This window comes from Cheilinus undulatus, linkage group 16 (genome assembly GCF_018320785.1).
Source record: "Cheilinus undulatus linkage group 16, ASM1832078v1, whole genome shotgun sequence".
In the NCBI taxonomy this organism is placed as follows: domain Eukaryota; kingdom Metazoa; phylum Chordata; class Actinopteri; order Labriformes; family Labridae; genus Cheilinus; species Cheilinus undulatus.
The window spans coordinates 32,208,394-32,232,515 of record NC_054880.1 but is presented as its reverse complement, the minus strand read 5'-3'; the positions used below and the strand labels follow the sequence as shown (position 1 = coordinate 32,232,515).

The window sequence follows — 24,122 nt, the reverse complement described above, 5'->3', positions numbered from 1 at the left end:
CAAGACTTTTGCACAATTAATCCTTTACAGCCAAATATTTAATAACACTGACAATTAAACCAGAATAATATTACATCTTGGTCAGGTATTTAAGGCCAGCTTTGTGGTCTGCAATTGCTAAAAGACTGAAAATCTTATTAATAATAATAATAATAATAATAATGATAATAATAATAATAATAATTATGATGATAATTGTTATTATTGTTATTATTGTTATTATTATTTATTTATTTGTTCCTTTTTTTTTATAGAAAACTTACACTCTTTAAAGTAAAGGAAGTACCAAACAATCAATTGAACCATTCACTCCTACCCTGACATATTTCCTTAAATAAAAATTAAAACCAAATTTTAAATAAATAAATTAATAACAAACCATGTGAGAAATTTTTCTCTTGTTAAAATCCTGCTAAACAGAACACTGCAGGAAGTCAAAAAGTCAAGCACCTAACCAAAGCTTTAAACCCTCACACAAGGGATTTTCCAAACCCATTTGCGCCCATGGGCCTAGAACAAGTAACTCTGCTGCTCGTGAAAAGAGAAGCTGTTTTATCTTCACTTGTATTTGAAGCATTGTTCTGACTGGGCTGTGCTTAGCTCTCTGACCAACTTCTGCAATCCAGTAAAAAGCGAGTTACTCACCTTCTGCCAGGGCCTCCCTGACCTTTTCAGAGTCAGCAGAGAGGTAGAGGTTGGTGTGCCAGGCCTTCAGGTAGCCAATTGGACTGCTGCCTCCCGTCATACAAAACCTCTCAATGAATAAGTCTGGAAGCAAAAGCAACAAACGGAAAGGTTTATAGTTTCACTACATCACTCAGTGACAACATGCCACCATGCAACACATCAGTATTAGTAGTGGAATCACCAGACATTATCAGTCAGAAAGCTTTAGCTTTACGTTCCGCTGGAATAGCTTGAATGGCATATACAGTACTATAGCACATTGCTCCCAGTACTTAGCTGGTGGTTTTTTGATTTTTTATGGCTTGTGTCATTGTTCTCTCTCTCTCTTGCTCAGTCAATGGGAATGTGAATGTGGGTGTGTGAACCCAGGAGTCCTGGCATGGTTCTTGTAAGTACTATGAGATGTATGGAGTCATTTTTGGTGCAAAACTGAAGAGTCGGTTAAAGGCTTTAGAGAACATCACTTACTGATTTTGTGCTCAAATCTTTCGAGAAACGTCATGCTTTTTGTACTCAAAACTGCCTCCTTGGGCTTCATTTTTTCTGTGCTCAAAATGACAGTCACTCTTACAGACCATTGATCTGAGATGCCATCTCTGTTAGAAGAGAAATACAGGCTAAAACTTTCAAAATAAAATCAGGTTAAACCTTTGATTAGTATTTAATGTACCAAAAATAAGGTTCGAAACCTGACTTGCAACACATGACTACAAAACAGTTAGTAATGCAAGCTTTAGCATTTACCAAAGCTGATGTTCCCATAGCTAACTAAGCTACATTGGCTTATGTAGTAATGTTAATTAGCTAGCATAACTATGTTAGCTTTAGCTAAAACTAATGAAGCTAAAGTGAGCCACTGTTCATGTTACTACTTCTAAAATGTTAAATCCAGGATTAACCTCTGATCTTTGATCTTTTTATCCATGAAATATTGCTTGTCTGTAATGTTTGCAGTATGGTTATTTCATAGATATAACTGCCAGGAACTGTCTTTATTTATAAATAAAGTCAAATTTAAAAGAAAGTGGAAAACATTTTACGAGCAAATTACAGCATTTCCGTTCTGAAAGAGACGGTATCTAAGATGAATGGTCTGTAAAAATGGTTGTCAGAGATGTACGGTCTGCAACCAGACTGTCTTGAAATCTTTAGTCACCTGCTCAGATTTTGTGTGCTTATGCATAAACCCTACCTCTCTTGCTTGCATCTAAGACTGCTACTCTTAGATATCTCTCTCTTAGGGATGATGAAGAATTCTATGCGTGCCTGAAACACATTTTTTGCACCTACCAATAGGAAACAAACGTAGAAACACGTTTGCTCTGCCTGTTGGCAGGTGCCTTAAGATTACTGCCATGAGAACAAGCAGACATTTGCGGTAGTTTATAGCAAAAAGTAAGTTTTAAGGGAAAGTACAACAAGAAATTTGAGTACAAAATCAATAGGTCATGCACTCAAAATGTTAAACAGTCTCTTGAGTTTTGCAACAATAATGACTCCATAGAATGCAATACTGGTGACTGAGCATCATTACAGGTCTGTTAAACACTGTATCCTTAAATCTAAATCAACTAAAATCTGACAACTGCTATGTTAACTATTTATCTCTTCATATTTGTATTCTTACATTACCTAAAATAATATCATCTGTTTCCAAAGCCAGAGAAAATGTTGAATTTATACTTGTAATGGTGCATTTCTTGACAGAGCTGCCATTGACGACACACATGTTGCCATGGAAAGTTTGGATGTTTTGTCAAAGACTTCTAAGGAGTGCTGAACTGTTACTGGAAGGTGCCGTTTGTTGCAGTATATTAATTATGCTGCCTAAACTGCTAACAGCAAGAACCCATGAAGACCACTATTAAAAGCTTTTCTCCCTCATTTGGTAAAATTAATCCATGCGCTGAAAACACTGGTTTACTGTTTAATAAATACACCTTATGGCGTTCAACACAAGATAGCTACAGAAGTGAGCAGAGCTCAGCCCCTCTACTTATCCTCTTTTGTTGTTCTTTTGATTGAGAGCCCCTTGACCATAGAATTTATACACTATGTTTAAGGAGAAAAAATAAGAAGGCATGATTCTGTGACTCTGAATTCGACATGAGGTGCATGCAAAGCAGCTCCAGGGGTCATGAGAGGTGACATGGAGGGGAGATGGGGGGTAAGGCCAGGCTGAGGGGATTAACTTACAAGCTCTTCAATTGTGGAGATAGTCCAAAGGGGGCGTTGACTTAAAAGAGGAAGAGGGGAGAGTAGGAGGGACGAGGCTGTGCAGATGAGAGGCAAAATGAACTAAGAATGGTGGGAAAGTGTCTGTTTGCATTTGGCTCAGCGAGCCTCTTAATTTCCTGGCTGTTGGCTGATCCAAAGAGCAGTGGAAAAATGGCATGTGGGGAATGAGGAGAGACCCGTATTAAGTAACGGTGTCCTTACAGAGCTGCTCAGGTAAAATGAGCCAATATGTATGAGAGTTAGAGATAACAGAGGATTAGAAACTATTGGAAAGGCCACAAGAGTACAGCAATAGACTAATGCTAAGATGGTGGTGGATGATTAGAGGAGATGGAGAGAGAACTGAAGGTTATGATATGTATAATGGATGGGCACAGATGGATTGAGTTACGCATTTCTGACAGGTTAGATGATCACTTTGCTGACTCTGAAAAGAGAGATCATGTTGTTTATTTAAGGTTATGCTAAATAAGACGCCTACTTTAGCCTTCCTTAACATTAAGGAAGGGTTTCAAGTAAATGTATAATGCTTTCCCATAAAGATTAGGCTCAGACTTCTTTATTAGAAGATAATAAATGGACAAGCTGACATACTTGATGTTGGACGTCTGTTTGTTTGGCAGGGTTAGCTGGTTGTAGCCTACAGGGGTTACTGGTTCATACCTGACCTGTCTGAGGAAGCTTTTAAAGGGGCAGACAGAGCCATCCATCTACTGGTAAAACCAAAGAGCGGGGTCAACGGCTTCAAGTGAACAACTATGAAGGCCACATCTGGGCTGTCTTACAGCCTCCTTACAGAAAGTCAAGCGGTGCAACCTTTTTTTTCTGATGTCATCACGTTGGCCATTGTAACACATAAGTCAGGAAGCTCTGTGGCACACATTTACAGCTCTGTGAGAGCTCTTTGTTGTCTGACTTTGGCATAAGAGTATAGTCTAAGCCTTCCCTTCCATTCTTTGGTCTGCTGCACTGCTCAGCACACATCTTCTTTCATCTGCACTCTAAATGAGCCATCACAAATCCCTCACATAATCACGTACCACATTGTTAGTTTGTATTAGTAAGTAAAATAAATTAGCGTCGTCCGTGTGGTCTTCATTGTTGTTGTAAGGCTTGAGCGAGGCAGTACATATCTGATAACAGAAACATTTTAATAAAACAAGCTTCATACTTGTTGAACATAGAGGCCATTTTTAATTTTGGCTTTACTGACTAAATGTTCAGTTTGCAAGATGTCGTCAAAATTACAACCTTGAGCTGTCACTGCTAATATTATTTTCATAAGGTCATAGGTATATAGGAAAGGGCAATAGAAATATTCCAGCCATCCATTTTCTATGGTGTACCCCAAAGGTGGGGTACACCCTGGACTGGTCACCAGTCAATCACAGTGCTGACATATAAAGACAGACAAACAGGAACGCTCACACTCACACCTATGGCCAATTTAGAGTGATCAATCAACCTGATGAGCAAATTTTAGTGGCGGGAGGAAGCCAGAGTACCTGGAGAGACACTATAAATCTCAATAATGGAAATAAATGCAGGCTTTATTTTATTTACAGTACCATAAAGAATATTCACCTCCTTGGATGTTTTAGCCTTGAAGTGATTTTTATAAATTAATCATGGTCAGTATAATTTTTTTTCTTTTTTGACAAAAAAACCCTCTTTAATATCAAATTGAAATCAGGTCGGTGGTTAATCAGTATTCCTGGCTACCATTACACCATGAAGGCAAAAGGACACTCCAAGCAACTCCAAAAAAATGTTATTACTTCCACCAAGGAGGTTATGTGATCGTCAGGGTTTGTTAGTTTGTTTGTTTGTTAGTTTGTTAGCAACACAACTCAAAAAGTTGTGGGCAGATTTTGATGAAATTTTCAGGAAATGGCAGAAATTGCATAAGGAAGAATTGATTAGATTTTGGGAGTGATCCGAATCACTCCAGGAATTTTTTAAAGGATTCTTTACTATTGGGAGATAAGGCTAATGGCAGAGGTCTGCGCTCTCCGAGTGCTTTTCCAGTTGAAACTGTGCTATGAACCACCAGGCCAAATTTCAGTCATGAAAAGCATCACAAAACTTTTAAATTCAATCTTCAGATCATGAAAAATTAAGCAGAATAATCTGCTCTAGAATAGTGTGGGAGTGTGGGCTGAATGAGCCGAAGCCACGCCCACTCATGAGAAATATGATCCTCTCAAATTTAAAAAAATCTTTAGGTCAGAGTACAGCTAATTGGCTCTGTGCCAGAGCAGAGGGACAGGGGTTGGGGATTAAATTTACTGTTTTCTGGCACAAATCTCTCTGTTATGATGCTTTTAATGACCATATGCAACTGTGGCTGATAGATTTGGCAAATTTAACTCACAGTGAGAAAAAACACAGCTGGTAGCTGGCTTTTAACTTTCAATGAAGGCAGTGACATCTTCTCACAACAGACTGTCCTGAGATGAACTGCTCTGTGATTTTATATCATTGTAGGTTTAGGGGGACGGAGCAATTCCCCATCAAGACTGGTTATGTCATGGGCTCATATATTTGCTCTTGGACTTTATCAATTAAGCTACACGATTTTCTAAATAAACTGTTCTCTTTTATGTTATGGGGTAGTTTGCTTCCTGGTTGGATTGAAACCTGTTTTTTTTTTCTTTGAGAGAAAATACAGAACTTCTGATGGACCAAAAGTTATGGAATTAGCTTAACCAAGAAAACAAAAAGCTCAATGAAGCACAATTTAAACAATCAGCACAAATGCTAAAAGAGAAGTGTTTCATTATTCAAGGTGCAAATAACTTTTGACTTGTCCACTGCATGGTAGGGTCCCATATTGCCATCACTGTGAGAGCAGGAACTTACTACAGTGAGTATGGGAGTAGGAAAAAATAGCATGCATTTTCAAATATAAATGGGTTGTTTTTGGACCTTAATTGCATTTACACTGACAACCCTGTTGTGAAAAAATGTATGATTTAACATCCTCATATCCTGGAAGAATTGAACTTCCTGAACAGCTTTTTGCTGATGAAATTCAGGAAACTGTAGTATTATGCTGATAGATGCAAAATGTAAAATGTATTTTTTTAATTAGGAGAAGGGCAATTTAGGGCAGTCTAGGAACAAAGATGAATGAAATAAAGACACACATACAGTATAGCAAGGCCAGAGGCAGATGGAGAAGGAGTTTAAATAAAAAGAACAGAATAAAAACCCCAGACCCCTTACAAACCCTTAAGAGATCTCAGAGAACCTTAGGTCCTTTCTATATTTCCTCAATGGTTTATCTAGCTTTGAAGACGGGCCCTGGTGAGTTTGACCCTCGACTACACTGCGCCTCAACAAACCTCCCACATGTCCCCTTCCTGTTGGACAGATGCCAGAGTGTGGGAAAATATTCTTAACACTGATATCTTTGTGTCTTTTTGTTTATTCTCTCTGTGAGTACTTTCATATCATTTATCTCAGGGATATTTATTTGCTTGTTCAGATGATCAACATGGTAATAGGAAAGCAGGACATCAGCAGGACGCCATCACATCAAAGAGTGAACAGCTCCATCATGCAAAGCAGCTCCATGTGTGTCTGTGCGGGAAATTTTGCAAACTGAATGCAACAACAATGCCATGCAGTAGCTCAGCTGTGAGAACGATAATGTCATCACATAAACACTTAATTAGCTGGACACATGGCATGAACCTGCCATTCACCTGCATCCTGTGATGTATGCAAGCAATCTGCTGCATGATATAGCTCACAGGCACCTACGCTTGTCCTTCACAAACGGGCGCCTGCTGTTTAGTCATCCAAATAAAGCGGTGAGAAATTGTATTACTTGTCCTGCAGCTGCTAAAAATAACAGCAAGCAGCTGCTGAAAGATAAATGAGTATTGAAATGTTTCTCTCAGGTGCCCATATTTAGTTTCAAATGTGAAACAAAGCATCAAGCGAACGTTTCTTTCTCTGCCAGCCGACACAGCAGGGATGACATCCAACAACTTCTATGCTATCAAAGAAGCTGTGTTTTTATTTAGTTCTCTAAGAAGGTCAGAATTCAGGGGTCTGTTTGGCCCCTCTTTCTGAGAGATCTAACATGGAAGCATCAGAGGACAGTGTGTTGTTTTGGTGGCTCCACTGTTTTTGTTGTGGGTCACTCGGATTATTTTTACATCCCAAAGGAGACCAGTTTGAACCCGTCATAGCCTGAAGTTCTGAGGATACGGAAACATCAGAGGAGCTGAACGGGAAGTGGTCTGAAAGTAAGATGTCATCACAGGGTGGGAGATATCCCTGGGAAGGGTTTGACAGTCAGCTGTTCATACACTTTGTTGTTTGCCTCTCAGCTGAACTTGCGTCAGCTTTGCCTTCCTGGAACAGCATGGGTTATGTCATCCCATTGAAAATCTTTATCAGGTTGCTTAAGGGTAACACTTTACAATAAAGTTTAGCAAAAATTCAATAGTTACTTAGTGATGAATGAGTAATTAACTACTAGTTAACCATAGAACAAATGAGTAACTAAATTCTAAACTTAGCACAAAAGTAAGGTAATTTGTGTTTAGTAGATTATTTCTTGTTGGCAATAAATCTTATACTGTTGGAAAGCCTTTTTAATTACCTTTTAGATGACAGACTTTCGAATGGTATAAGATTTAATGCCAAGAATCATTGCTACAACAGAGAAATGATCTACCAAACACAAATTTACTGTTTTGTGCTTAGTTTATCTGCACTAATTTTGACAGTTATGAAGTAACCAGTGAGTGAAACATGCATAGTTACAAGGTAACAGATAATTAACAAACATAGACTGTAGAAGGAACTGGACAAAGCCTGTGTGACGTCAGCCATCTGCTTACAATAGGTGGCCTCAGACTGCTTTTGAAGCAATCCGTGGTGGCTTCCATATTAAAATCGTGTCTCAACCGGACACATTTGTTTTTTTGAACCAGGCTGTAAACCAGTTTATTTCTAGTGTAAAAAACGGCTTTTCAACAGGTGTTCAGACGGGACCTCCGATGTTCCTGCAGCCAGCCTCAAGTGGACACTCGCTGTATTGGTCAGATATTAATGCTCATGGAAAACAACAGTGTTACTGATCAGAGAGAACACATTGCTGATCCAAATGTTCAGTAAAATCCTCAGCTCCTCATCATCCTCTGAGTTATCCCACCTTTCAAAATTGTCATCATGACAGCCAGATTTTAAGGAGGATTTTACACCTAGTAGGAGTAGGTGTGAGATTTAAGCTATAACTTAAGCCCATGTTGAAACATTCTCTGCTGGTGCAACACCTAAAATGTGGTAATTTAGGTTCAAATGTTTAAACTTACTCACAGCTGGTGCAACCCATAGCAGAGCAGCTAAGCCTCCACTGCTTACTGACTGATATGCATTGAGGATCTGTTCAACACAACAGCACTCCATACTGTGTATTTACTTAACAGTAAACCAGTGTTTCTGTTTCAGTGATGAATTTCCCATAATAAATGGGGAAAGGTTAAAAAGTGGCCTTCCTGGTTTGCACTGCTAACTGTTCACAAAGCATTCTGGGATTGCTAGCAGCATGACTAAGGAGAGGCACCTGTAACAGCTTTTCTCCCTCATCATGCAAAATTCAACCATGAAACCAAAACCTTGGTTTACTGTTATGTAAATACACCCTATAGGGTTCTGTCTTTAACTAACACAGTCCTCAGTTCTTGGCTCTGCAACCTGGAAATGGCAAGTGGTGTCACACCTTATGGAGTGGGTGTGGAGTTGCAAGGGTGAGCATGGGCATTTGAACTTGCAGCCGATGGCAGAGAATACCATTGTCTATCACAAGAAAGCGGCACAAAACATGAATACGATGCAGCAACAGAGAAACTCATGTCATAACAGCCCCCATAACAATAAAAGATCTGTTACGGTTATAAGATTCAAAAGTTTCTGCCTTTGAAAACTGTTGGTATTATTTCAGGTGATGTAAGGCCTTAACCAACAATTCATATCTAGTCCTTTATATCAAAAACATCAACTTGATGTTTTAGTGCATAAGTTATACATTTTGTAGCTTTAATTCTCTGTAAGAGCTTACTGTGATGGTTGATGGTGTTGATGAGCCGGATTCCTACATGTGCATGATTGTACGTCACTAAAACGATGTCAAAGAGTTCTTCACTTTGTGGGTACAGCTCTCGCAGACGAGCATTCACCGCCTCCAGAGCCTGACAGGATACAACAACAGTCAGCTTAAACAGACACAAAAGTCAGGGTGTAGCTTCTGTATTCTGTATCTCTGTGATGTTTACCTTGACAAAAGGGAATGCAGGCCCTGGGGCGAAGGGTTCGTTCTCATGTTCGATCTGATATCGTAAATACTCCTCAACACCTTTCTGCTCAAACACCTTCTGTTCCCGATCGGTCCTGAACAAGACCCGGGTAGAAACAGCGATGGTCACCGCATTCTCCGGTTTTGGCTGCAGAAAAGAGAGGAAACAGTGAAAACGATAGATGAACACAGAACAGAGAAGATGAGCATGCAACGATAAAGGAGAGCACAGGAGGAGAGGAGGTAAGAGGCGTCACAGGAATGGATGTCTCAAAATGAACCCTGCTAATAATACTTTAAATGCTCCCTTTTTATAAGTGCAGGTCACATCAGGGGTGCTATTCATTTTTGCATGTGACCCCAAAGGTACCACCGTAAAACTTTATTGAGACATCCACGCCACAACACATGCTCAGTGCATGCAAAATATGTGAAACCCTTGCTTACTGTCATGACTGCTAACTATCGGACTGAAACGAACACAAAATGAGAGAAGAAGAAGGGTGCCACGTGTAGCTATGTATAAAAAAAGTTAATTTTTCATTTACACTTTGTATTTCAAAATTTAACAAACAAAACACCTTCTCTTTTGTAGTAAATATATACTCTGTACCCAATGTGTTATACTAAATTAAATATTGAGCAATGGTGTTATGGGTAATGCGTTAATTACACAGTAGGAGTACTCAGATGCCTTTTTGGTGCATAAGAGGGTTAACAGATTAATTCTGCAATTAAGATGATCCTTACATGAATTTAGATGATACTTTTAAAAAATATCTTTTATTCATAAAAAGAAACATAAAATCCCCAAAGCATCTTCACTGTTTCTGTTTCTCAACCAGACATGTAGCCGAGGGTAAACCTCAGCAGTATGAATTGTATTGTTTTTGTAGAAATGGCTGCCAGTACAAGTTTATTATAGTTAACTAAAACTAAAATGAAAATATCGTTTAAGTTAACTAAAATAAAATTTTAATCTTTTACATAGAAGTTAGGGCTGTCAAAAGATTAAAATTGTAATTGTGATTAATCCCAGAATTTTTGCATTTCAAAATTCCATGATTTTGCATTTTAAAACCGTTTTTATGTCATTTTTTGATATTTCTACTGTCTTAAACTAAGAGTAATTGACTTCCTGTTTGGCTACAGACCTACTTTTAGATTGAAGATTTAAACATACACTTCATCTAAGAAAAGGATCTTACTATGGATTGAAATTAAAACAAGAGCTCATTAAAGAGGTGAAGATGATTTCTGACTTGTCCACTGAGCTGTCTGAGTTTTTTAAACTGAAATGAGAGATTAAGGAGCAGTGACCATCTTATTTTACATCACAGTGGCTGCAGAGAGATGCTGGCCAGCCTTAACCAAAGTGTGTTAAAAGGGACAATAAATCGTGCGTATGATCACAATTTAAAAATGTTAGAACACCAATTTTGGACCTTAATTAATGGTTATTAACTTCATTAATGTTGACATGCTTAAAAAGATTTAAAACTTTATTAAGTGCTTAGAAAATGAAAATAAAATCCTTGGTTTTAATCTCTAACATCAGCATGACTGACATGTACACCCAAGCCTGGAAAGTGTAAAATGGTCTGATTTGACTGATAAAGACTTCACACAATCAGAATTTTTGGTCCTGAGTTGCTACTAAGCATAAATTTTGAAAAGTAAAATGAAGAGTGAAGAAAAGCCTACTTGAATATACAGGTGCATCTAAAAAAATTTGACTATCAAGTATAAGTTCATTTTTTCAAATGATTTACTTCAGAAAGTCGAATGTCCATGAATTCTAGATCCTTCCTAAGTCCAAAGACAGGTTGAATACTGACTCTAAATTGCCCATAGACATGAGTGTCTCTTGCTTGGTTATCATTACAGTTTTTGACAAAATAAAAGTGATATTTCTTAAATTTCAACTAAGTACAATTGCACTTTGAATATGTTTCCATGGAAGACAGTTTTGGGCATGAGCCTTGCAATTCTCATAAAATCTAATCTCGCGTGATTCTGCTGCAAGGAAGTTGGAAGCTCAAAACTTGTTGCATGTTGGTACAGTTATGATTACATAATACATAATTTTGAACAAAACATGAGGGCAACAGATAATCATTCAGTGGCAAAGTCTGTATGTATGGCAAAGGCACGTATAAGGGTATAAGTCTGATGTTAAGAAAAATCTTGTCTCCACTTCCGTCCAGATGTACCATGCCATGTTGTCTCGGAGTAAACTGGTCATGTGACTTCGTACATGACGTCCTGTGACGTGTAAATATGGAAAAGTGTCTCCATTACACTTTTGTGATATACTACTATATCAAAACATCTGAAAACCTCCTAATGACCACTTTTTTTATTGCGCTATTTAGATTTTGTGCATTTCTACGGGTAATGGAAACACAGCTTCTGTCAGCCCTGGTACCGAGTGCTGAGGAGTTCAGAGTGTACTCCACCTCTCATCCAGCCAACAGAACAAGTGGTTCAGATCCTGGATAGAAAAACTAAAAGGAGAGCCAAGCTTCCTGTTAATTCTGTGAAACTTGCCAGTTTGGCCTAAACTACATTAACCACAGCAAGAGTATAATTCCACATTAAACTGGAAATTTGTTGTTGCATTGCTCTTTACTATGAAGTTGTGCCCTTAATTAAACTACTTGGTTGGCAATTCCACATTTTTTTTTTCAATTTAATTTCTAGTTTTTGCATAGCATGGGAAAAATACTTTTTTTTAACTTTTTAACTTCAAACTATTTACATTCCTGAAAACCTGTAAGTCACAAACGAGTTTTAATTTTTTGTAATGGAAATGTCCTACAACATTTTCCTGTTTTTGTGTGTAACTCCAACAAAATAAGTTACACTGTGAAAGCAGGAGTCGTGTAATGCAATGTAATGATAGCAGCAATCATCTTAAAAAGTTTAAACCTTAAAATAAAAATAATTAAACCACACACATTTAAACAACTGGTAGAACTGATTTTAAATTTCATACATTGAAATCTACCTTGTTAATTTTATATCTGATCTCTCTCAGGTCATTTCATTCCTCATGAGAGAAGCAAAATTCAGATTCTCTGTATTTCACCTCCCTCATAATAGTGCTGAAATTGTGAAACTGTCCAAAATGTCAGCACTGCGTGTAAGAAGAAAGACTTTTTTCAAGACAGACTATTTTCTTCTGGAAAAATATGTAATACTATTGTATGGAGGGAAAATCATAATTTTTCAAAGTGGCGTGCCATTCTAAAAGTCTGTTTGCCTGTAATACTGACTGAGTGGGTGACATGAGCTCAGGCAGCTCATATTAAAGGAGCAAGATTGCTCACTGGCTTCGTGCTGTGCTCATATTGCCTAACATGTGTTTGTGCACGCAGTGCTCATGTTTGAAGGGGAGGGGGAAATTCCTGTGGAGGCAGCCAGCTTCAGTGACCACAGCAGGAGGCTCAACTCAGGTGATGCCTGGATGGTGGGAGGAGGGGTAATGGGGGCAGGGAGCAGTGTAAGAGGGTTGTACCAGGTCACAAGACTTGGCTAAATATACTGTCCAGTGAATCTGGTGTTTGTATGTACATATGTATGTATGCATGTTTGTATGATATATGTATTGTAATAATGAGTCACAGACCTGAATCATGAATGTCGCCTGTATTCTTAATGATAACATATGTCATTTGTTTATAATGCATTATAAAATAAACACCCTCAAGGCAAACACATGCAGCACTCATCACTTCATGCTTCCAGTCGATGCATTCACTCTGTGAATGCAGTGTGAGAGTAATCTGCATGCACGTTTGTTTCCATGCACCAGTTGCTGTTTGCGGGTAAATAGGCCACAGGCTGACAGGGGCAGAGAGCCATTGTCCTTCTGTTTAGCCTTGTTCCATAACAGCAACACAGGCTGCCCACATATCACCTACTTACCTACTCTGATGCACACACACACACACACACACACGAATGACTCACACAGCACTAAGGCGGAGATAATCATCCCAGTGACAAGATACAAGATTTCTTTATTCAAATTACTATTCACGTGTTACACATACAGATTGCTGATTTAATCCTTGGGGCATTTCCACGCCTTTGTCTGCTCTAGTTCTAGTCATTGGCTAACATTGTTGCATAATTACCTCGAGTTTGGGCTGGGGACCATACAAGGGGGCCAGACTGTGTGCCCTCTAATTGGTCAGAATTCCTCTCTGGGAAAACTACCAGAAGTAAACAAAGACTAGCTGATTTCTGCCTGGCTGTGCTGCCCCAAAGCTAATTTCCGATTTCAGATTGGACAGAGCACTAAAAGGTTGATGTTGGTCACTGTTTTTTTATATTTACATTAATCACTTAAGTCAATGACACAGTTTAAGCATGTTTAAGCCTCTTTCTACTCTGCTACGTATTTTTGATGTAGGCTCTAGCACAGATAGAAATATGACATTGGCATGAAAACAGCTTGCTGAAAATCCTTTTCTTATTCCTGCTCATTCCCAGGAACAAAATGTGACTTTAGGGCTTCTAGGAAATTAGGATGTACTTTTTTGGATTAGATGGTAACTTATGTACTATATAAGCCATTTAACAGCAAACTGAGGAGCATATACCTCACATTATTTTACCACATACACTAGGGTCAATTCTGGAGTTTTACTGCCTCTTTTGAGGCTATCTTGAGGTTATTAGTGTCCACTTTAAGAACCTTAATGGTACAACAGGTTTATCTCAAGGAGTACTTGTTAAAACAGTCAATCCCTTTCTGCCACAACCTCTTTTGATCAATCATCCTGCTGCGGTCCTATTCTAAAATCAGTTCTCCTCTCCTCTGCAGTCTGTTGTTTCAGTATGACTGCTGCAACCCTCCTCCACCCCAGCCACCTCCATTACATCTCTCCGGTGTTCAGGTCCAGCCATCCTTCATCCTTTCATCGCTACTTCCAAGTCAACTCATCAGTATCTGAGTCAAGCTCCTCATTAGTCCGCTCATCATCTTATCCTTTCTTCATCACCAGTGTCTAGACTCAATGCTGTTATTCTCACTACACCTTCGAGTTCATAAAGACATCATTGTGGAGTAGATTCACCAAAGACATTTCACATTTTCAAACACTTAAAACATGTAAAACAACCCCTAACATGCTTGAGTTTTGGATAAAGTTTTGATTAAACAATTCTGATGCAATCCCAGGATGCTGGGATGTCGAAATTGCACATGCATGCTTGGCACAACTTGCATCCATTTGAAGAGTTCAACAGAGGTGCAGTTAAATATGAAAACAGAATTCAAAACCACCAAAAGAATCTGTGAGCAAGTACAAAACAGAGAAAACAGTTAAAAACACTGGACTGGTGCCATGAAAAATAAAATAACAGTGGTAAATGGTAATCTACAGATGAAATTTTCACAGATTACCAGCAATAAATCAATCTGAAGAAATAACTTCACATGGACACTAACTGATAAATGAATCACTGGATGATTCAGTTTTCTGTTTCAGCCAACAGCAGGCCATGTAATCCATCAACTAGTAGAAACACAGCACGTCAAATCATTAGTTTGACTATCCAGTATGACATGAATCAGCATGACAGCACACGTGATGACACACCAGGCCAGGTGGGTAAGTGGAGTGGGTGTATGTGTGATCATGCAGGCACAACAAAAGCTGCACAGTGGAGGTTAAAAGAAAGTGAGAAGGAAGTGATGATGGTCATTCAGGAGCCATGGACACAATCTTTGACCATGATGGGACATACTTACGAAGAAAACGCCTCCCTCCACCTTCCGGGCTCGTCTCCCGGTCACCTTAGCACAATGACAGGTTGTTTTCACTCACAGGGTTTTCAGAAATCATCAACTCACAGGTGAGCTTTATTGAAAAGCCCTCCAGTTCAAAAAACACAACCTTTAATACTGTGTCATGCATTTTTATAACACAGTCACAAGGTCTAAATAAATGGTCTGACAAAATGCTCAGTATGGTTAGATGCACAGTTAAGTTGAGCTATACTAATAATTTGACTGGGATGTTTAACTGGACTACTACTTGTCCCAGTATAGGCCATGGGGGAAATTGATATGACTGAAGCATGTCCAGCTCCACTACTCTAGTTGGCAATATGCACTCATTGAGCTAGTTACTATTTGACCTAGTTCTACTTGACCCTGCTAACAAGTTAGTAAGCAGCTAACTGATTGTATATCTAACAGCAAAACCAAGACCAATTTTACAGCTCTCTACATTTAATACCCAGCCATCCGCATACATGGACGAAGGCACACAAGTTCTCCTATGCTTAGCATTTATGCTGTTTGACGTCTTGGTGAAAGCCCAGTGCAAAGGAGCATGCGCAGAACGCCTAGTGCAGTTTGGATCTGACTGAGGTGCAAAGATAAATCCAGGGAAAAATCAAAAGTTGACAAATTGCTGTAACAGCTGCAGCATCTCTCTGTCACACTCTGCATTTAAGTAAAAGCCACTTAAAGTAGAGTAAATAGAGCTGTTTTTTAATGAAAGGATACGTGTATAGCAGAAAATAGAACACATGTATGACAGCATTTATGGGAGAAAGCTATTTGCCACTATTTGCTTATCCATAGCTTTCAGCTTGACTATGCAGAGGCCTGGAGGGCAAAAACAAATCCTCTTCAATAATGCATATCAACATCACCTGACATCCACTGAAAAAATAGAGGTTCTGGTCTCGTCAAACCCTTGTGCAGCACCTGGAACATTTTTTCAATGACTAAAAACAGTAAAGTTCCAGCCAGAACTGATCTTCAGTGATGTGCACCTTCTGGTTTCACTACAGGAGTGGAGAATCATTTTGCTTATCCTTGTGCAAGGTTAAAAGTCCAAAAAAGTATGGGCAGTTTTTGCATTTATGATGTCTGATCAATAGTGCTGTATGGTGTCGTTATTGTTGCAAAACTCAAGAGTAATTTTTAACATTTTGAGAGCATGATTTTTAAATTTTGAACTCAGACTTTACTTGAAGCTTTCCAATAAATTCAGCCTTTCCTCGTGCTTAGATTTTCTCAACTATTCCTGTGCTTGTGCTCTAACTATTCTCCCCTCATTGAGGCTGCTTCTGCTTGCTTGTGAAGCTGCCACTCGGAATTTTTCTATGTGCTTGTTCAAAACTTTCCCTCCCAGCATGCCTAAACCTGCCTATGTACGAAACTCTTTCTGCACGCTCAAAATGTATTTCATCACATAATTTATTAAAGATTTGAAAGATATCAAAAAAGTGAATCCAGCATTACTACCTGAAGAATTTATCTACTTTCTAAAGCAAAGTTGAGGTCTGTAGTAGGAAATGAGTTGGAGTTAAAGGGCTTGGAAATTGACTGAGATGATGTTTGTGTGTATATGATTGCATGTTTGGACTCTCTTAGGCCTTGTCCACACAGAGACGAAAACAATATATTTCTATTTCATTTTGATAAAGTTTTCTGTAAATACAGGACCGTTTCAGGAAATATCCGTGTAACCACGGAACCTTTGAAAATGGCTAAAAACACTGTAGTATATATGCCAAGCCTCTAAGTGGTGCTGCCACAGAAATGCACCAAAAGAGAAGAAGAAGCTCACAGAAAACTGCCACAAACAAAGTTGCCCTTCTGGTTGTTCTCCGTGTTTGATTTAAGAACATCTGGTGTCTGCTGTCCGCCGTGGTTGTAAAGGAGCATCAGCTTTTGCTGTAAAAGCCATAATAAGCTCAATAGCTTCTGCAGCACGAACACAACTCTGTAATTCACCATTGTTGTTTTGGTTTGACCGCGCATGGGGTGTATATGGCTTACGCTATGTCTGACGTGTTTGTTTCAAGGAAGATGCAGTTGGCTGTCCACATGGAGACAAATCGGTAAGCGTTTACAGATTTCTTCACTCCGGTTTCAAAAAGTATCATTTACAGCCCCCCAAAAACGCTGTTTCCATGTGGATGAAATGCCAATACGACAAAAAACTTTTGCGTATACTGCTTAATTCATCTCCGTGTGTACGGGGCCTTAGTAAGGTTGAAGGAAAACAGCACAGTCACAATGAACAGAGCAAACATGACTGGTCGATCCTGTACCTTTGTCCTATGGTTTGTTTTTTATAAAAGAAAAAATACAAGAGCAGAAACATGTTTGGAGTATGCAGAGAAAGTTTCGTATGCGGGCATAGAAAGTTTTGAGCACAACAGAGAAAGTCTTATTCACATGCACAGGGAAAAAAAAATCAGGAAGTGGTAGCTTCACATGCAAGCTAAAGCAACCTCCAGGAGAGGAGAATGGTCACAGCACGAGCACTGGAAATTTGAGCAAGACACTAAAGTTTTGAACACAAGCAGGTATTTGGAGCACAAAAAAATCTGAGACGAAAATCAAAAAGTCGCTCGTTCAAAAGTTTCAGATGCGCTCCCCGGTTTTGCAGCAATAATGACTCCATAATGCTGCTAATTCTGTCAGCTCCCAAATGGCTCTTCATTCGGGTACCAGTTTGGCTTCACTGACCTGCCAGTTTTAACAATTTCATAACATACGGCTGATACTTGGGCAGATATTTACTCCAACTATGCTCAATTTTAAAAATTGATGAAAATATAATGTATTTTTTTTTTTTTTTTTTTCAAAAATCTACTGTTTCACCAAAACACCTGATGAAATCTGCTCATTGGCTTGGCCATGTGACATACCTGACATGAAACATTAATGTTACACCATCAAACTGAGTCCTTATTGCATTGTGTACCTGTGGTAGAGGATAAAAGATAACCTATACGAATCAATCAAATAACACACAGACACACACAGATCTGTATAAAATAATAATAGGAATGTTTATATGAAATGGCTCTCAATCGGGATCTGGCTCTTATCGATCACGTAAAAGAGCCGGCTCTTTGAAATGGCTCGTTCACGAATGACCCATCACTCATAGGAAGTCAATCTTGCCCACTAAGGGCTGGATCCACGAAAGTGGGACGCCATGTAAAAGCTATGAATAGTCTGGGATGATGAAAGGCAATTAAACTACTGCACTAACCAGTGAGTAGAGCAACATTGTATTACACAGTTCATCGTAAATACATTGTGTAAAATCAAGTTTTTTTAAGATATATTTTTTGGCTTTCATTGATAGAGGAGGACAGTGGATAGAATCAGAAATAGGGATGAGAGAGTTGGGAACAGACACAAGCAGGACTTGAACCTGGGCCACCCGTGTACATGGGGCACACCTTAAATCATTAGGTCATCTGCGCCCCACAAACAAGTTTTTAAAAAATGGATTTCTTACTGATTATCAATTATTGTCCACTATGTTAAATCTAACTAGATCATCGTAATTAAGGAACCGCTGTCTAATGTTGAAATCCAACTATCTATGCTGCTGTTTCAGTCAGCAGGCTACTGCAAGATGGCCATGCCCACAAATCAGCTGTAGGAGTCATCTATGCATGCAGTATTGATTTCCATCTACGTTATCTGCCCTCACTTTGAAAAATCCAGCTTAACATGATTTCAGTCAGACTAATTTGTTTCTATTTGTTTAAAAGTCCAGCTATAGTCAGACTAGGATAATAATTGGACCATGTAAACATACTGAGCGACACAATAACATGGGTCTGTTTTCAATAAGGTCAGAGATAACTTTATCTGTACAAGACCTTTAGTCAAGCTGATCCATTCGAGTCATCAGTCTACTCTATGAATAACACGTCACACTGTCTGGGAATGATCCCTGAGCAAGTGTCCAGTTCTGTGCTGTGATATGATACTGGTAGTGTTAACAGCCTGCCCTCTTGGAGGGAATGCATTAATCATAAGGCTTACCTGCATAGTGCCTCTCAGTAACCAAAATCCCCTCCTACCTTTTGATTTGCTCAGCAATAGGAAAGTCATTTCAATCAGACCTGCAAGGTTATAAATACACGTGTGTTCATTTTTTTTTTTGTGCGCAAGAACAGCAGCGTATTTTTGTTCTGTGAAACACAAATATGTCTTATAAATAAACCGTCCGACCAGCTTTCTTCATCATCCTATATGTTAATCCTGTTTGAGCTCTACCAAATTTTCAGGACTGGTATTGTGAGTCATCTTTTGTTTATGTCTCTGAGGCTGTGAGAAATCCCCTAATTCATCTGAGATTAATAAGAAAAGTGTGAGAGGAGTTTCCAGACAACAGAGTGCATGTTAGAGCAGAAGTGTGTGTGTGTGGGGGGGGCAAAATAAAGAGGTGAGAATGAGAGCAGATAGCGACAGAGTTAGAGACAGTGGGAAGGCTGATATTTTTAGATAAGCAAAAGGCCAGAGATGATGTCATTTTTCAGGCCTTGGCAGATACAGTGACACACAATATGACCAAGCAATGTATAATTTATGTCCTGGTTTGGCTGGAATCAGGTCAATAAAGGCCTTTGTTGAATAACAGGAGGATTGACAGATGCTGATGATGTGTTTGTTCTTTTATAATCTACTGTATCCAGGATGAATAAGGCTTGTCCATCTGAACCCATTATTTAATCACTGAAAACACAAAAATACTGAATCCCCCAGCAAATGCACACTGCAGATTTCTTTAGCTATAGCTTCATAGCAAATTCAGTCTGGAGTGGTTACAATTAAAGAGGGTATGTTACATAAAAAACTGCTTTTTCAATATTTTGTTAACATATATTTGTTTATCTGCAGTATCTACTGACCCACAATATGGGAAATAAGCCAACCAAGTCCTTTGTTTGTGAGCTGCCAATGTATGAAAACTGAAAACTTAAGGTCAGTTCAAAATGTACTCTTCTTGTGACATCAAGAAGTGACATCAATGTGAGTCACTGAAATAATATCTGCTGATTTAATACTAACCTCTTATCTTCACCAGCGGCTCCCAAGCTAAACCTTAGCAAATGTCTGCCACTGTTGCAAGTGAAGGAGTCGCTAGAGTCAGGTCAACCGGGAGAGCTCAACATAGCGGCTGCTCATTTGTTGGATGCAAAGACCAACATGTGCCACTCCAGCCTCAGAGGAACAATGAAGTGGCTGGACTTTATTTTTAATGGACACATCCTGTCAGCAGATTGGAAAAACCTGCTTATGTGTGCCAAACATTTGAAACTGCTTCATCGGCCTTGGGCAGTACAATGCAGAACAGGCAACCCAAACTCTTCAGTACCAACTGACAGTGATAGATCTACAAACCAGTATGTTTTGTGTTTCTTTGGATGTTTAGCTCAAGCTTATGATATTAGCCACGTTAGCATCTTGCCTACATGCAGTCTTGTTTCATTTGCTTTGTTGGGTTAGCAACATTTGCATGTGGTCTGCCCACAAAGTCATGACTAGGTTGTTTCATTTATATAGGGACCCCTTTATGATATGGGCAGGCAGTTCAGAGCTGGTTTACACAGGGTCAAAACCTCCTCTGGTGCTTCATATACTGCATATTCGATTTTGACCCAAGCACAGCACAGATGTTAAATTCAGACTACAGTAAAGGTGGAAAATGGGAATAACATGTCACCTTTAAAAGACATGGGTGTAAATAAATAGCATTTCTAACTCTATGGAAAGCATATTACTCCTGGTTAGCTTTTTCACACATGCAATACCTTCTGCAAAATTTTCTGGTGAGCTCCATCTAACAAGTGCCACATTTCCCCTGACTTTACCTCTGTTTTTTCCTGCCAGCCTCTTAGCTGTGACTTCAGGTGAGCACAGCAGAAACGGTTGAGGAAGCATGCAGGGTTTGTGGCATTTGTATCAATGCAGTTGCTGTGCATTTTTTTCTGCTTGCAAATATGTCAATTTCCAATTGATACTAGATTAATGATCCAATTGATATACAATACTGTATTTATGTCAAATTACATTTAGATATAATATAAAGAAAAAAACCCATCTAATAGGAGTAGATGCTGTTTTCTGAGCGGCACCCTGCTGCAAACATGTGTAAACGCATTTGTAGTTCCCATATACGGACACATGATGCTGATTTCTATTGGCACATGCTCTAGCATAATCATTTAGCACCATCCACATCTGTCAGCCATACTGTAGCTTTTGGAAGAAAACAATAGCAAGAGATAGAGAAGTTTTTTTAAAGAAAGCAAAACACTGATATAAACGGGCATCAAGACGAAGGCCTTGCTAGCTGTAATTCATGAATGATGACATTTGTTGTTCCATAACCCCCCAATAAAGCTGGGGCTAAAATACAAGCATTTAAACAATTGGAGAACTTAAAAGATAATAAGTAACTTGACATTTGCCATTTAGAAGATCTGTTGAAACCACTACTTGGTTTTAAAAATCCAAATTGATCACACACATTGCAGTTATTAATTTGAAACCTGGGAGATCTATTAATTTACAACACATTAAGGAGAGCAGCTTTCATCAGTTAGTCCTCTCTATTTACCAATCAAAAGCTGGTACCTTAATGTGCATGCATTTACACAGAAGTCCAGGGCCATTCCTCCCTCTTATACACAGACCACACACAGTAGGGCCTAATATGATCAAAGCAATGTATATACAGTGTTGACTAAACAAAATTTACCTGGGCGTCACACATTAGTAAGGAGATATGTGCCATATGTGATGAATTAAGTGTGCCGTGACCGCTTGCTCCGCCTCTCTCTCTCCTGCTCCCTAGAAGACGCACTTGCTGCACAGAAACTCTTACAGTGTCTGTCCCGTAAATTCACTTCGTGTTCTGCAACCTGTCTTGTCTAGCGTCAGCTCCTCTCATTGTTTATTTAGTTTGTAAATTTCTGATAATTATGTAGAGGGGGGCCTACTACCAGAGTCTGCATCGGGCCTTACTTTGTCCAGAGACCGTCCTGGATATGTCAGCTACATATGCACTCACGTATGTCTGATGTCTGCAGCCAGACTTCCACTCTACATTATAATTAACGGTATGTAGTAGATAGCAAAAAACAACAGAGCATTCAAAATAAGGACATAGTATTAAGTATTTTACATTTGCAGTTTTAATAAATATGCAATAATCATGCCAAATAATGTAATTATTTTCAAATATTATCAATTTAGATATTTTAAATTTTTTCAATGATGATAAAAACATAGATCCTGCTAATACTCTGCTCAGTACTCAAAACTATAACCATCCATTCAGCTGAATAGAAGACCAGTAATCTGTGTGGCCCATTACCTTATAATCACATGCTGTATACAATAATGCTTTAATGTGTCTTAACTCTTAATGTTGTATTTGTGCATGTGAGCACAGATAATTCCATCAGTGCATTTTCATGGATCTGAGCTGTCCATTAGATATATATTACGGTAATGTAAGGCAGTAATATTGGGATTGGTGGTTTAGCAGGATGGATGTTTACAGTCTATAAATACACCAGTGTGACCCCACTAATCCTCCAACACTAAGCAAAGATTACTCAGCTTTTACCTTCTTTTAGCTCTGCTACATTGCCTTTGACTGAAATGTTCCCATTTTTTGTCAACATTCACACAGGAAATGTCCTGCTTTATCATTTATGCAGCATAATGTGCCATGGGTTTATTGAGAAACTGGCTCTGAAGTTGATGTCTGTTATAAATAGTTTGATATAGTGTAATTTCAGAGGCATAAAATTGAAACTTGTGAAAAATCCAATGTAATTAACCCTTTAAACAACATATACTTATGTGAAAATATTAATTTTAAAATGTAAGTAACCTTCCTTTCACCTCATAACACCACTGCCCCTATTTATACCCCATGCCTCAAGCTGTGTGGTTTAAACGGGGTGCTAAGAAGGGGGGCAACAGTGAAGTAAAGAGAGCACAGACTTTTCCAAAGCAATTAATGGTTAAAAAAAAAAAAAAAAAAAGAACATATCTTAACAAGACACCCCTGCACCATTTAGATTTGAAATCAAACATATTTTAAACATTTGCAAAGAGCACCCTGATAGGTTTGCTGATTAAGACTTACTGGTTTTGGCTTGGTGGTAAGGCCCAAGTTTTCTTGATCAAACTCCTTTTTCTCTTCCCATGATCCTTTGCTGTCCCCGTTGGATGAAGGGGCAACTTTGAGTTCCTTCGCCTGTCCACTCATCACCTGTACAGGGTCCAGACTCATCTTCACCATAGAGACCCTCTCTGTGCTTCCAAAAGTGGCCTCAAACTTTCCTTCACTCGTCTATCTTTGATAAAATGTCCCACTGCTGTCCGTAGCATCTATCAGGATACTCCTTGCAAGTGCATTGATAACAGTACTACAGTAGATTGCTGGGTTTGCACCTGCCTGTAAAAGCGGGCCAAGTGTGAAGAGCAAAAGTGCCCCCTCTTCGTCTCCTGTTCACTTGTCTGTATCCGTTTTATCTCAAGAGGATTATTGCTCACAGCGTCTAACTCCAGAGGACATGAGACGCTCACAAACTCTCAGACATTCTCCTACACTCACAGCGTCTGTTGTGCTCTCAGACTCTCACACTGTCACATTTACAGTCTGTCCTTTGTAAGTGTGTTGCAGGCTGTGCAGCAGTCCATCTGCTGCAATCCCTGTGCCTCTCTCTTTTCCACACATTCAGCCCCCTCCTCCCCATCCCACCTCCCCCTTCTCATTCAATCACTCTCACTGCTCCCTGGCTTCATTCGTTCCCCTCTGTCCTCCCGCTGGCCAATCACAGATCTGCTTCCTTATTCAGAGTGGCTCCGCCCCCCTGCTGATCCTTGTTGATAGTGCAGTTTGCCCAAGAGGCTCATGGGACATTTAGGCACTCACAGAGCACAGAGCAAAAATAGCTATATTGAAAAAGCCATTTAACCTGGAAAAAAGATTATTTTTATTTTGATGAGTTAGATGGATTAACAGTCATTTATTTCACATATAAAGTATTTTTATACACTAAAACGAGAAACACAGTA

At 39.0% G+C, this 24,122-nt stretch overlaps 1 protein-coding gene across 1 annotated transcript in view; it reads right to left on the bottom strand.

The window, feature by feature from the left end:
* nt5c1aa (5'-nucleotidase, cytosolic IAa) overlaps positions 1-23,753 on the bottom strand; it is a 29,352-nt gene extending 5,599 nt beyond the window's left edge. The window contains exons 1-5 of the mRNA XM_041809576.1: positions 23,188-23,753; positions 15,003-15,047; positions 9,219-9,386; positions 9,005-9,134; positions 646-768 (exon numbers count right to left, since the gene is read on the bottom strand). Of these exons, the coding sequence (XP_041665510.1) occupies positions 646-768; positions 9,005-9,134; positions 9,219-9,386; positions 15,003-15,047; positions 23,188-23,343 (622 nt within the window). The 5' untranslated portion in view covers positions 23,344-23,753. The remainder of the gene's footprint in view (positions 1-645; positions 769-9,004; positions 9,135-9,218; positions 9,387-15,002; positions 15,048-23,187) is intronic.
* Positions 23,754-24,122: the final 369 nt, after the last annotated feature.